This window comes from Trachypithecus francoisi, unplaced genomic scaffold (assembly GCF_009764315.1).
Source record: "Trachypithecus francoisi isolate TF-2019V2 unplaced genomic scaffold, Tfra_2.0 Lachesis_group5, whole genome shotgun sequence".
In the NCBI taxonomy this organism is placed as follows: Eukaryota; Metazoa; Chordata; class Mammalia; order Primates; family Cercopithecidae; genus Trachypithecus; species Trachypithecus francoisi.
This window is the reverse complement of record NW_022681470.1, coordinates 68,972,288-68,987,706: the sequence shown is the minus strand read 5'-3', so window position 1 is coordinate 68,987,706 and position 15,419 is coordinate 68,972,288. Positions and strand designations below refer to the sequence as shown.

Below are 15,419 nucleotides of genomic sequence, written 5' to 3'. Positions count from 1 at the left end.
GCTGTTTGACAGTGACATTGTTTGCTGAGAGAGTGTAAAGACAATCTTTGAAAGAAATACACACATCTGTGTGAGACAGTGGTTATTTTCATATTCCTCTAAGCTCCATCCTAAAAAATGAAATAGATGATAAACAGAAACTTGATTTTGATGGAATTGAATATAATGGAATGGGAATTTTCTGCCCAGCAGAAGACAGTACAGAAAAAAGGGCCCTAGGCTCGTTCAGAACTAAGTTCAAATTCTGGCATTGCCGCTCAGCAGTTCTGTGACTTTAGTCACATTACTTAACATCCTTTTATATGAAGTAGAAAACATGCCTGCGTCATAGGATTACTGTGAGGTTTAAATGAAATAATGCTTATTGCCTAGCACAGTGCTGTCATATAAGGAGTGGTTAATAAAACATTTCTCAGTCGGACATGGTGGCTCATGCCTGTAATCCCAGCACTTTGGGAGGCCAAGGTGGGCGGATCACCTGAGGTCAGGAGTTCAAGACCAGCCTGTCCAACATGGTGAAACCCCATCTGTACTAAAACTACAAAAATTAGCAGGGCATGATGGCAAGCGCCTGTAATCCCAGCTACTTGGGAGGCTGAGGCAGGAGAATTGCTTGAACCCGGGAGGTGGAGGTTGCAGTGAGTCGAGATCACGCCATTGCACTCCAACCTGGGTGACAAGAGTGAAACTTCATCTCAAATAAATAAATAAATTCTTTTTCTGTATTTCTAAATTGTATTTTATAGATTTGTTACTGTCTGAGCCTCCAGATTCAGTTCAACCATGCCCAGCTAATTTTTTGTATTTTTAGTAGAGACAGGGTTTCACCTTGTTAGCCAGGGTGGTCTCGATCTCCTGACCTTGTGATCCACCCGCCTCAGCCTCCCAAAGTGCTGGGATTACAGGTGTGAGCCACTGCACCCAGCTGAAAGAAAGATTTTATAAACAAATAAACACAATACAGTGTGTGTGCATTAATAGAATTCTGCACAACGTAGAGATGTAGTACAAAAAAGAGTAGTTCACGTCAAAAGATAGGGAAAATGGATTGGTGGTGCAGTTGAGAGGGAAGATGTATTTGTATATGAGTTTTCCAGACAGATAAGAAAGGATTGGGAATCTCAGGCAGAAAACATGTTCAAAAGCAGAGGCATGAAATAGCATGGTGTCTTCTAGGAACAGTTTGTTATTACTGCAATGTAACGTACAGGCTAGGGATTAGAGAGATGAAATCAGAGAGGTAGCCAGCGGCCAGGTGACAGAAGGCTTTGAACACAATATTAAGGAGTTTGGACTTTGTCCTTAAGCACTGGGGGGCTTCTTAGAAATTGTAAATGGGTGGGAGAGAGAAGTGCTTAATATAGATTGTATATTATCATCTAGAAGCAAAACAGGAAATGGCTGATAGGGTGTGAAATTAGAGGAAAGAATGACTGCAAGGCTTTTTCAGTAATCCAAAGTAAGGAACAAATTACTAAAATGGCAGTAGGAATGAGAAAAAAAGATATATATGAGAGATACTTAGTGAAAATATTTTCAAGGTTGAGTGTTGCTGTTTTTTGTTTTTTGTTTTTTGTTTTTTGAGACGGAGTCTCGCTCTGTCGCCCAGGCTGGAGTGCAGTGGCACGATCTCCGCTCACTACAAGCTCCGCCGCCTCCCAGGTTCACACCATTCTCCAGCCTTAGCCTCCCCAGTAGCTGAGACTACAGGCGCCCGCCACCACGCCCAGCTAATTTTTTGTGTGTTTTTAGTAGAGACAGGGTTTCACTGTGTTCACCAGGATAGTCTCGATCTCCTGACCTCGTGATCTGCCCGCCTTGGCCTCCAAAGTGCTGGGATTACAGGCGTGAGCCACCGCACCCGGCCCTTTTTTTTTTTTTTAAAGTAGACATGAGATGATGGAGGCATGCCTTCCAGGTTTCCAGCTTCAGTGATCAGTTACACAACTGATTGATCCTTTACTGATAGAATATAGAGAGGTGATAGAAGATGAAGGTTTTATTTTCAAACATGTTGCTGTCTTTAGGCAGTTGGATAGTAAATACATTGGAGTTGGAAGAAAGATGGGCTGGGATGCATATAAGGTCATCTGCACATAGAAAGTCTTAAAGTCATGGGAGTGGGGAGAATTGCCTATGAAAAACATGGATTGAGAAGAGAAGATGACAAAGAGAGTATCAGCATTTAAGGAACACACAAAAGAAGAGACTCTTCAGACAAAAGATGGTGAAAGGAAGAATCAGAAATAAGGGTATGGACTATTAGATGAAATTTCATGGAAGGAAAAGCATTATCAGGTGCCACAGAAATATCAGAAAATACAAACACTGAGAAGTATCCTTTGGATTGACAATTAAGAGAGCGTTGGCCAGGCGTGGTGCCTCCTGCCCGCAATCCCAGCACTTTGGGAGGCCAATGCGGGCGGATCACGAGGTCAGGAGTTTGAGATCAGCCTGACCAACATGGTGAAACCCTGTCTCTACTAAAAATACAAAAGTTAGCCGGGGGTGGTGGCACGTGCCTGTAATCCCAGCTACTCAGGAGGCTGATGCAGGAGAATGGCATGAACCCAGGAGGCAGAGCTTGCAGTGAGCCGAGATCGCACCACTGCACTCCAGCCTGGGTAACAGAGCGAGACTCCGTCTCAAAAAAAAAAAAAAATTAACGTCTTTCTGATTATGATATGTAATTTACATCTCCAGACATCTTAATAGTGGTCTGCTAATATACCTATGGAGGTCAATACCCAAGGGGCTGTTGACCTCAGAGGCACTCCACACTTTTCCAAGGGGGTATTGCAAAATCTGCACCATTCTTTTAAAAGGCAAAATGGTGACTTTCTGCCTGAAAACAGCCTGAAGTCCCTTGTGGTCCTCTGAGTCCACCCTTCAAAGATGTTTCTCTCCTTAAACACTAGCGTGGCAACAGAGGTCCACCAAAGGTGGATGTCCCTGCAAATACTTTCCAAATTACTTGTGGGAAGTTGATTAATGCTATTTTAACAGTTGAATCTGAAAAAACAGAACCAATGTCTTTAAATCTGTGCTGTAATTATCTCAGGTAATAGACCTGGCATTTGTACTATGGGTCTATTGGGCACAAAATGTTCAACTGCCTGAATCCAATAAGGAATGGATTTTTCTGGCTTTTAGCCTTAACACCCAACTTAAAAAAAGAAAAAAAAAATGTTTACAGCATGAGCAACTAGGTGACATTCTGCTTGAAAGCAGGAGCTTAGAGGGACAGACAGCATACCACATGGTGCATGCAGCAGTTTTCAACCTGTGGTGTTGGGTTTCAATCAGGCTGGTGGGAAAAATATTAGAGATAGTTATAGAAATAGACACAAATCTTGGAAGGCCGGGAAGTTTGTATAACTTCGGTAATAGATCTGACTGAAGGCGACCTGATCCCTTTACCTTTAGTTTAACAAATTAAAATAGTAATAAAGAAAGGCAGAGTAGTTTACCTAGCTAGCTTATTTACTCATGTAAAGACTAACCTTTGATGTACGGTGGGTGCTTAAGTGCCTTTTACTCAGAAGTCCACAATGTCAATTTCCCTCTAATGGTGTTGACTCAAGCTTTTGTTAATTAATCTTACTGAATAAATGCGAGTCTGACTAGCTGATAAGGGACCAGTCACAACTGTTAACAGGACTCAGCAGGAGCCTGTAAGCGGCTGGGACCCTCAGCTGGACTGGCAGATCAGAATATCTGGGTGTCAGTGTACTTTATTCATCCGTTGCTGAATCGGGTCTGCAGGAACAGACCCCCCGCAGCTAGTGCCCCCGCGAAAGGAGTGCTGCCTCACTGTTGTGCCTTAGGAGGCCACTGAGACCGGAGTAGACTGAGGAAGGGATAGTAGACCAAGCAGGAATGGTTCTGGTTCACCTAAAGTTAAAGGTGTTCTTATGATACTTTCAGTTTTCTTCTATTAAGTTGGCAAATCATTGGTGATATAGAAGAAAATCACTGAAGAGTCAGGCAACCTAGATTCTAGCCCCAGCTTGTTCTATGACCTATCTGTGTGACCTGTGTCATCAGCAAAATTGAAGATTAGACTGGAGAATCTTTAAAATATCGTTGAACTCTTAAATTCTGATTTTATGACCACTTTCATTAAGGCTCAAAATATTCTCTGCAGTGTTTCTGTACCTCTGCAGTCATGCTGGGATTTTCAAAACTCAGTTAAGCAGTTTTGAGAAATAAGGTATTTTATTAGAGTTTCAGGATTCCCCGACTATATAGTCCTCTTTCATCTGAATTCGCCTAAGTTTCCACCATTGCTTACTCTGAGGACCAGTGGCCATAGAGACAAAGAAGCCACCTAATGAAAGAATGAGCCAGCTCAAAGCCAAAGTCCTGCAAAATGCTCGGGCTTCTTTACCATACTGTTTATCATACTTTGCCATGTGATAGTTACTCTGTATTTTAGTATCTAATATATTTGTTTAATAATATACTGATATTTCTGAGTGCTGTAGAAATGTGGAATTTTCCTATTGCTTGGCCTTGAGGACTGTGGATTTTCTCATTTCTGTCACTTATATTTTATTGAATATACTTCACAATAAAGTAAAAATCTGTAATTGTGATTCATGACATGAATGATTTAGTATGTATGCACAGTTCCTGGATGTGATGCCTAGTTCTTGATTGGTATGTACATTTGTAATTATATGGGCATTTGTAGTTCTATACTGAATGTACCACTTGTTGATGAAATTTGAAAATTTATTTTTATTTGATTTAGTTTCTTTTTTTCCCCTAGCATACAGCATGCCTCTGCAATGCCATCATTGCTTTGCTGAAAGTTCCCCTTTCTTTCCAGAGATATTTTTTCCAGAAACTACAGTCTACCAGCATCAAGGTAATACAGGAAGAATACTAAGGTTAATATAGGTTTTAAAACCAGGTGTCTTCTGAAGATTATGTAGGACGTAGCTACACTTCAGTGTGTTACCTTTGGTTTATTGGTTTTTTTGGTTTGTTTTGTTTTTTGAGACAGAGTCTCGCCCTCTCGCCTGGGCTGGAGTACAGTGGTGTGATCTTGGCTCACCGCAACCTCTAGGTTCAAGCAATTCTCCTGCCTCAGCCTCCCGAGGAGCTGGGATTACAGGCATCCGCCACCACACCCAGCTAATTTTTGTATTTTTGGTAAAGATGGGGTCGCACCATGTTGGCCAGGCTGGTCAGGAACTCCTGACCTCAAGTGATCCACCCACCTCTGCCTCCCAAAGTGCTCAGATTATAGGCATGAGCCTGGCCTACCTTTGGTTTTGATAAAACCTAGTTGTAAGCCATTTCTCTCCTTTATCAAGGGGTTGGATGAAAGGAATGGATTTGAGAGTTAAACTCTCTCCCTTTTTAATTGTCAGTGCCAAATGCTATGAGACAGGCATTTGGGTAACTGGAGCTCTGTTGTTTGCCTCTTACCTCCAGGAATAAATTAGTGATATATCACAGTAGCCTGCAAGGATCTTGAGCTGAGTCTATTCAGACCCAACTTAGAATGAATCAGGTCCAGTAAAGTGTCACCAGTTCTACTTCCAAAGTACTTCTGCCTTTCAGTAACATATTTTGAGGGGCTAACCAGTGAGTAGAATCAGTATTTTGAAATATTTAAGCCACTCACAATTCAAAAGCTATTTTTGATTCAAAAAATGAAATTGTTGGAAAAGGGAGAAAATTGTCACTTCTAAGAGATTTCCTGGATTATCCCTGTTAGTTAATGTCTTCAGTAAACTTTTACATCCATGCAGATGCTTTTGATTACAAATAACAAAGCATTCCATTTCAAAATGACTGGAATAATGAGGAAGACTGACGATCTAGATAAGAAGTCCTAAAGTAGGATGTCTCCAGGGTTGATTAGTTTAGCAGTTCAACAGCATTATCAGAAAGACTCAAATTTCTTCCATCTTTTCATTTAGTAAGACTTGAGCTTTCTTTAATTGATGCGTATTTGGGATTTTTAATACATTTTTGAAGAAAAACTAATGAGAGGTAAAAAATGTCATTTGATTCATTTGTGGATATTGACTTTTTTATAGCACAGTGACTTCGCTGTGTAGATAATCCTGGAACTTTAAGTTCATTTACATTTGAATTTAGTTTACTTAAATTTACCTAAGACCAAAGAGACAGCAGCACTTAGGTAATGAAAATTGATATAATGCATTTCCCTACTAGAAGTGGTTCATTGTCGAAGAAATGCCTCACCACAAAAATTGGGAGAACAGTGCCTTTGCTTTTCTCTAGTTCTGTATCATCCTCAAGTAGAACTGAGGTTTGAGATGAAAACCACAGTGATATTTAGAAGGAGGCACTTTAAAGGTACATCTGTCTTTTTCCCGGCACAGTCAGGTCATGTGGGGGTAGGGGAGTGCACAATCGAATCTGTTAACCTGTAACCAGTGATTAGCACAGACATGTTTGTCAGAAGGAAGCTTGCTCTTGGTTGTTGGCATTTATTTGAGTGTTGGCATTCCAGCTTGCTCTGTCACCATCGCCCCGGAACCCTGCAGAGCCCATTGCTGTCCAGAATAACCAGCAGCTGGCGCTAAAGGTAGAGGGAGTGGTTCAGCACGGATCTAAACCAGGACTCTTTCGCAAAATTCAGTCTGTCTGTCTGAATGTTTCTTCCACACTGCAGAGTAAATCCGGACAAGACTACAAGGTAATTTAGGAAAGAGGCAGAATTGTGATACAGATTTTATATGAGCTCATTGATGGAAGTTTTCCAGTGTTTTTCATGGTTAAACAGATTGCAGTTATACCTCCAAAGGGATCAGATGGACATAAATTGAAAACCCACATTGGGGCTGGAAGGGGTTGATAAACACTTCTTTTTTCTCTCCCTGAACCAGTTAATAGGGACGAAGCATCCAGGCAAAGATCAAAATACGAGTTTTATTACTGTTAGAGCTGTGGGAAAACCTAACTCCGATGCCTGACAGCAAGGACTTTCTAACCTTAGACCCCTGAATTGGATTTTTTCACCCAGCCTCAGTCAGTACATATGGGAGCCTGCCCCTATAAAATTTATGGCAGGGCACAGAGAAATCGGGTGCCCAAAGCAGAAGAGAAAGAGCAAGGGCTTACCTTCCCATGTCTGGTTCCTGCCCAGAAACTCACCCATCAGCAAGACTCACCTCCTCCCTCCTCCCCGCTAGGCCGGGAAATTAATCTAATGAAAGGCCCCTCGCACATCAAGAGGTCCCTTCAAATGTCAGAAGTTGAAAAACAAGTGTCTCCCTAACCCGCCCAATCCCTCCCCACAAAAAATTACACATCTATTTAGTTTTCTCCATTTTAAGTAAATTTTATCATTTAAAAAAAGTATATAGCATTTCTATAAAATGATCAGATAAAGTAAAATCTTTTTTTAAGAGTGTAACCCTAGGGATTTGCTGCCTTGAGAGCTCAGGATATAGGTAAGTAATAACCTGAATCAGGCTTACATTGTTAGCCAGAGCTAAGATACTGAATCTGTACCCATGAAATGCCAATGTTCCAAATAAAGAATGTTCCTTGCTTTAGACATTTATTTCCAATTCCTTGGTGGTTTAACCACAGTAAATGGAGCAAGGGACCAAGTCCACAGTTGTAGCAGCAAAGTTATTCAGATGCCCAGATTGGCTGTGTTTAGGTTTATTGTGGCATAGCATGGAAGGCGGGTTATCAGTGAAGGTATAAAAAGAGAGCATTTTATTATCTTTGGTGGTTTTAGGTTAAAAAGCCAATGGAAGGTCTAGTTCTAAACTATTATTACTTTCTTAAGCCATTACTACTTTCTTAACTATGGCAAGTTCCTCTCACTTTGGCACTCTGACATGGCTCAGCCTTCATTCTCCTCTTTTCCTCTGTTTTGACTTCTATGCCATACTGCATGGTACCTTATGTAGCCACTCAATAATTCGTGAATGATGAAAAAATTATTTACTATATTTAGAGTATAGCTGTTAAAATTGGGTATCTCCTGTCACAGAAGGTTGTAATGAGAATTTACACAATTTATCCTTGTCTGCAGCTCTCTCTTCACTTTGAAACAGTAGTAACCATAATTCTCTTTGTTCCTTGCATATAATTTCTTCTATTAAGAAAACGACATTTAAACCTAGAAGCTATGGTCTTCTGCTTATTGACTTACCTCTCAAGACGCATTGATTAAAGTCAGGAAGCTGATATAATAAGCCGTGTCATAACATGATTACTTTGCCATGTTATTCACAGTGAGTTTGCAGCTTAAAATGCAGCCATCCGTTCAGGGTAATCAGGTTCCCTAGGTCTATTTCTGGTCCTTTTAAGGAGGTTCTTTGGTAGGCATATTCTTTAGGGAAATAAAAACTGTACAAAGGCTAAAGGTGAAAAAGTACCTGTACTATAAATAATTCTAAGACCTTGAATTGGTTGGTGAGGTCAGTTCATTAATGTTACAGGTAAATGTCTCTGGAAAAGTGACATGATAACTGCTCCTTGAGACACAAAGCTGCAGGGCACATTTATATAATTAATTACACCACAGAAACACACACATAAACCTAGAGCAATTTGGTCAAATACACATTAAGATCACCTTTATTTGCATTCTCAGGAGAAATCTATCTCTTGACATGTTTCATCTTGGGTACAGGTAAGAGTACGTCAGCAGGTTTTTTTTCTGGTCTTTGAAGAACAAAAGCATGAATGTCAGGCTAAATGAATGAGCCTGTAAATCTGTGTTTTATAACATATTGTACTTCCAGTCTGAACAAGACACTGATTATTAAATGAGCAATGTACAAATTGTTCAGTTAATTTATTAAAGGAGTAAGGAATCACTACATTAAGTAATAAAAATCAGACCAACTGGTTGTGGGAGAACCTAACTTAAATTTGCTTAGTGTTTTGTTCCTTTTCAGTCTCTTAGATTTTAAACTCTCTGGAGCGGGTGATTTCATCCTATTTCTTCAGAATATCTCTTCACAGTCTCAAGGAAGATAGGGATTTCGAGATGGGGTTGAGTAAGCAAGGAAGAAAGCCCAGCATGTGAAGGGGCTGTAAACAGCCCTGGGAGCTCATTCTACTCAAGGATAGTGAGGGGCATCGCTTAATAGTTCAGAGTGTAGGCCCTGGAGGTAGCCTGCCTGTGTTCAGATTCCTACTCCATTCACTAATCATGTGACTCTGGAGAAATTACTTCACCTGTCTGCCTCAGACTCCTCATGTGTAAAGCAAGGATGATAGCAGTACCTACTTTTTGGCTGTCTGCATAGTCTAAATAAGCTCTTAGACCAGGGCCTAACTCATAGTAAGTACTGAATAAATGGTAGCCATTGTTGTTGTTTAACAATTGTTTCATTCCAGATACCCATTGACAACATGACCAATGAGATGGAGCAAAGGGTTGAACCTCATAATGATTACTTCAGTACTCAATTTCTGTTGAACTTTGCTATCCTTGGAACACACAACATTACAGTGGAATCTTCTGTGAAAGATGCCAATGGTATAGTATGGAAGACTGGTCCCAGAACTACCATATTTGTAAAATCCTGGAAGACCCTTATTCCCAGCAAATTCGCTTACAACAGCAGCAAGCCCAGCAGCCATTACAGCAGCAGCAGCAGCAGCGCAATGCCTACACCCGGTTTTAACCATGGGATGAATGCACTGCAGACTTTCAAGAGATCAATCAAATTGCCAGAAACAGTTTGCTTTTTCATATGGAATATGTATGAAAGTTATAGTGTAGTTCATTTATTCATTGATTTTTATAATGTAATATTCTGGAAAAATTTTGTTTTCTTAAAAATTTTGTCTGAAAAATAATTGGGCTCCTGGCCAGAAGACTGTTTTGTTTTGTCATTACTGTTTTTTCTGTTGCCGAGCTTTTTCTTTTTCTTTCAAGAATAGTCACATGTTGAGATCATTGAATTGATAAATTTGACCACTACTCTTCCAAAATACATCATTTGCTGCCTGGCTTAGACCTAGGTTTCTGAGCTGTTCATTGGGAAGTTCTGTCCAGTCACTACAAGGTTTATCCATGGTAGCAGAACCTGAGTCCTTCTGTAGATGGACTTGAAAGGGCTCCCTATAACATCCAGCCTTCTAGATTATGAAAGCCCACCATCTAGCAGTACTGAAACATCCTGCTGTATTGTTTCAACCACATATCTGTCTATCTCTTCCTGTGCTAAAGCAATCTTAATTTATTATTTTCATATTTATTGAAACAAAGAGCAGCTAGCAATTTCATAGAAAATTAAAGATTAATTTGTTTTTTCTAATGTGTCTGCAACTGTGTATAATACAGACATTTCACATTATTTCCAAAAGTGAAAAAAAATCACTCATTTAATATCTTTAATGTTTTAAGTTAGAAGGGGTGGATCTTTTCCTTTGGTTGGTGATTGGTTTGGTTTCTACTTGATGAGTTATGCTAGACTTGATTGTTTAGAGAGAACAGTCTCTTTATAACACAGGCTCAGTTTGTTGAGATGCTCAGGGAACAGAGTTTTCTGGTTAGCCGGAAAACCCCTTTTTTTTTCCTATTTTAATACTGGTTGAAAACCATGATAAAATAGACTTTCTTAACACAGTATGCTAAATATAACTTAACTGCTTTTTGATTGGGGATCATTTAGGGCTTCAGGGTCACGATTTCTAAACATCAGGGATCATGCAGTTGCAGATATTGATGCTATAAGTAATTTGGCCGGATGCAGCTCCTAAGGTAATGCAGGGTACTTTCCCTGGAATTTCCTTTTTAAATAAATATCACAGTTTCTTTGCTTGTGTTTTGCCTTTTTCTCTTATATGTCAACATTAATTCGAAGGAGAATGGAGTCTGAGTTAAAAAATAAAAAGTTTTTTTGTTTTTTGTTTTTTCTTGTCATGTGGCCTCAGGGACTGAGAAGTGAATCACAACTTGGGTCTCTCCAAGATTGCTTGCTTTCATGAGCACAACCCATTGTGCTGCTAACAGCCACAACATGCTCATAAAATGTGTACAGATCTACGGTGTCCACTGTGAATGACATCTCTTTAGATGCAGCCCAGTTGTATGCGGTTCACACAACCTGCACAGTCATCTCAGCATCTGGGAACACGTGCTTAGGAAAAATTGCCAGAGCAGTGCAGAAGACGTGTGCAGAACCCCTTGTTCTTTTAGCAGGTGTGGAAACAGCTGAATCAGAAAGCCTGGGTTTCACTCTTTGTTCTGATGAATTAGCTGTGTGACCAAGCAAGTCACTTTAACTCTCTGCATCTTAGGGGTTTTTTGGTCTGTAAAGTGACTGAATTAGACTGGTTTTCTGGATTGTGGCCTAGAGTTGTATTATCAAGTGACTGAAAGACTAAAAACAAACAAAAACATTTCTTAAACTGGGGAAGATCTTTTTTTGCGTAATTAAGCGGCTATTTTCAGGATTAAAGTTTACAATGTGGATTTCAAGCTTCTGGTGCCATTCAAGGTAGATTTCTCCAAAAAAAGAAGCAAATCTTGTAAGCCATCAATTCCCTTTGAGAACTTCCCAAATGTTACATTCTTAAAAGATAGATTTTTGATAGCTGTGTTTATGAACTTTTTAACTTGGTGTATTATGGGCTCCTGGCACACTCAGAAGAGAATTTTTTTTTTGACAGAGTCTCGCTCTGTTGCCCAGGCTGGAGTGCAGTGATGCAATCTCAGCTCACTGCAACCTCCGCCTCCCGGATTCCAGCGATTCTTCTGCCTCAGTCTCCCGAGTAGCTGGGATTACAGGCATGTGCCACCATGCCCGGTTAATTTTTATATTTTTTAGTAGAGATGTGTTTCACCGTATTGGCCAGGATGGTCCCAAACTCCGGTAATTGCCCGTCTCAGCCTCCTAAAGTGCTGGGATTATAGGCGTGAGCCACCGTGCCTGGCCAGGAATTATTAAAATAAAAGCAAGTCCAAGAAGTTCAGAGTATAACTGAACTGAACATAACTCTAAAACAGGAAAGACTTATTTTAGTATGTCCATTAGATCCAGGATTGGAGCTCTGATTTAGTTTGGTAAAATATCTACTGAATTTTTGGCATCAACTGTTAAACAGTTGTTTGTGGTGGGGGGAAACTGTTTATACCTTCAACACTACACTAATGAATGAAAAGAAAAATGAGATGCAGAAAAGAAAGATATGTATACTAATTGGGAAGTGGGCATGTTCCCTAAATTTAGAAGTATCAAGGGCACTTGCTGGTTAAAGCTAGGAAGACGGGACTAGTTTTTCTCAGTGCTTCGTCACTTTGCAGTGCATTAGTGTCTCCTTATCTGCTGTTTTGCTTTCCACAGTTTCGGTTCCCAGAGGTGAAGATACCGAGAGTCCACATTCACATAATTTTTATTACAGAATATTGTTATAATTGTTCTATTTTATAATCTCTTTTAATATCTTACTGTGCCTATTTTATAAATTAAACTTTGGCATAGTTGTGTATGTATAGGAAAAAAATGTAGTGTGTGTAGGGTTCAGTACTATCCTTAGTCATAGACATCCACTGGGGGTCTTGGAATGTATCTCCTACTGACAAGGGGGACTGCTGTGTAGTCGTGACTGAGAGCACCAGCCTTTGGAGCCATACTGCCGAGGTTTCAACCTTAACTTTGTGACCTTGGACAAGCTACTTAGTCTCTCTATGCCTCAATTTCCTTATTCCTAATAGAGAAACATTAGTGTTTCATGGGGTAGGTATGAGAATTAAGTGAGTTAGTGTAGAATTAATGTATGAAAACACTTAGAACATGCTTGGCATATAGTAAACAGATATATAAGCATTTGCTTTTATTATTACTACTACTGTCATTATCCTCAGTATTTTTTTTTCCACAGTGTTAGATCAGTTCTCACTGAGCATTTTATTACCTTGTCTCTACTATTAAACACATTTAAGCTGTCTTTCCTCATATGTGATTTGGGTACATTGAGTAATAAAATAATGACCTAAACAAAATAGAATTTCTGTCTACTATGCTGTAAATCATTTAATTAAAATATGTAAAGGCAAACATACAAAGAAATATATGTAAATACATTCTGCTGATTGCCTTCAATGAAGATAGCAGTAGAATGTTGACTGTTCAGAAATTAATGTATTCCAGCTTAAATTAAGATCTTCAGACATAACCTTTCTAGCACAAACCAACCAAGATAGCAGGCAATTTGCAACTGGGGAATATGCCATTTCTCATGTTAAGATACAGTTCAGAGAAGAACAAATCAATTATAACAAGATCCTCAGACTAGAGTCCTAGAGATGTCAGTTTAAATTCTATTTATAAGACTCAACATTAATCCTTAGGTAAGTCACTTGATCTTTCTGTGCCAATACCTGCCAAAAGAATACTGAGATTAAGATGACCTGGCACTTGGTATGTGGAGTATAGGCACTACTGACCATCAGAACTTTCTGTAATGATGGAGGCATTCTAAATTTGCACTAACCACTATAGCCACTAGCCACATGTAGCTATTGAGTACTTAAAGTATGGCTAGTGTGATTGAGGAACTGAATTAATTTACTTTTAATTCAGTTAAATTTAATTATAGTATTTTATTTATTTATGTATTTTGAGATGGCGTTTCACTCTTGTTGCCCAGCCTGAAGTGCAATGGTGCGATCTCAGCTCACTGCAACCTCTCCCTCCCGGGTTCAAGTGATTCTCCTGCCTCAGACTCCCAGGTAGCTGGGATTACAGGCATGTACCACCACGCCTGGCTAATTTTGTATTTTTAGTAAAAACGAGGTTTCATCATGTTGGTCAGGCTGGTCTTGGACTCTTGACCTCAGTGATCCACCCCCCTTGGCCTCCCAAAGTGCTGGAATTACAGGCATGAGCCACCATGCCCTGCCTGCTTCAATTAAATGGCTTTGTGTGGCTACTGCCTATGGAGTTGGAAAATGCAGGGAATAAGAAATTAAAAAATGAGAACTATTACCTTAAGACCCACATAACCCTTAAGTGGATTTCTAGATAAAGAGACCTACATTGAAATCTTTGACTCACTAAAAGTTCCAAACAAAAGAGTGTATAGATGACGAGGAGGGTATTTAGGTTCATGCATTTGCTTTGCTTCTGGTATTAAAATACTATGCTGAGGCTGGGCATGGTGGCTCACGCCTGTAATCCCAGCACTTTGGAAGTCCGAGGCAGGCGGATCACGAGATCAGGAGATCGAGACCATCCTGGCTAACACGGTGAAACCCCGTCTCTACTAAAAATACAAAAAATTAGCAGGGCATGGTGGCGGGTGCCTGTAGTCCCAGCTACTCAGGAGGCTGAGGCAGGAGAATGGCGTGAGCCCAGGAGGCAGAGCTTGCAGTGAGCTGAGATCCAGCCACTGCACTCCAGCCTGGGCGACAGAGCAAGACTCCGTCTCAAAAAAAAAAAAAAAAAAAAAAAAAAAAAACCTATGTTGCTCAATCAAACCCTGTTTTTTGCAAAATGCCTTGGACTTAGCCTTTGCCAGTCACATAGGCATTAACAGTATGATGAGATGTAGTGAGAAGTCCAAAGTCTGGTGAGTTGGCTTAATTTGATTTTATTTTCTTCCTTCATCCATAATAATATATCCAAATTTTGTCTTTATGGACGGATCTGTAAACACAGGCTTACCCATCCCACTTACAGGCAAGGCAAATGCTGCTTCTTGAAAAGCAGGGGTCCGTGGTGGGTCATGATCCTCCTTACCCAAGTCGTCCCCAGGCCTGGCTTTATCTTCACTATATTGTGGAGCCACTTCATTGAGTCTTGTACTAGATTTTAACTTTCCATGGCTTCCATGGTTTTGCCTTGTTTTTCGCGTAGAATGTGTCTGTTTGCCTTGTCACCACCCACTTTGGGGCCCTGAGCCTTCTCATCAGCACTGTTGCTCCCAGAGATGTGTCCCCATTTCCCCCTCTTCCAGAACCATTTCTTCCTTTGGGCATCATCTTTGAAATTCGCTGTTCTAAAAATATTTTGTTGTTGTTTCCAGATAATTTTTCAAGTGAAGTTAATAAAGATGGGGTAATGCCAAATGAAGTATAACAATCAGGAAAATGAGCATCTCAAATACCCAGAAAGTCAGGATGTTTTGAAGAAAATTATATGGTATGCAGAGAAGAAATACTCTCTAACTCAACTTTCTTTGGTTTTCTTGGTGATTTCATTTGAGGGTTTTGATGAATTTATCTGTGGTGATGAGTCAAAAATGTTTAAAGGATTAGGACAAATAAAAGGGAGCTAAATTACACTAAGGAATTATGAGAAGATACCAGTGTCTACCTCTCCTGTTTCCCAAGACCACGGAAGGTGAAAATAGGCTGAGCTGCCTGGAATTTCCCTCCACCCCCCACTGGAAGCAGTGGAGCTAATGATGCTTTCTATTTGTGTCATCTTGCCCTGATGGCATGAAAGTGTAAT

General features: G+C 40.0%; 1 protein-coding gene and 1 pseudogene across 3 annotated transcripts in view; one reads left to right on the top strand and one right to left on the bottom strand.

Annotated features, from left to right (window-relative positions):
* Window positions 1-10,787, top strand: part of INTS7 (integrator complex subunit 7) — a 102,833-nt gene extending 92,046 nt beyond the window's left edge. For all 3 annotated transcript variants that reach the window (XM_033200712.1, XM_033200711.1, XM_033200713.1), the window contains 3 exons: window positions 4,775-4,873; window positions 6,497-6,682; window positions 9,352-10,787. In XM_033200712.1, the coding sequence (XP_033056603.1) occupies window positions 4,775-4,873; window positions 6,497-6,682; window positions 9,352-9,816 (750 nt within the window). In that variant the 3' untranslated portion in view covers window positions 9,817-10,787. The remainder of the gene's footprint in view (window positions 1-4,774; window positions 4,874-6,496; window positions 6,683-9,351) is intronic.
* A 3,769-nt stretch (window positions 10,788-14,556) lies between these two features.
* LOC117076320 lies at window positions 14,557-14,962 on the bottom strand (annotated as a pseudogene).
* Between the last annotated feature and the right edge of the window lie 457 nt (window positions 14,963-15,419).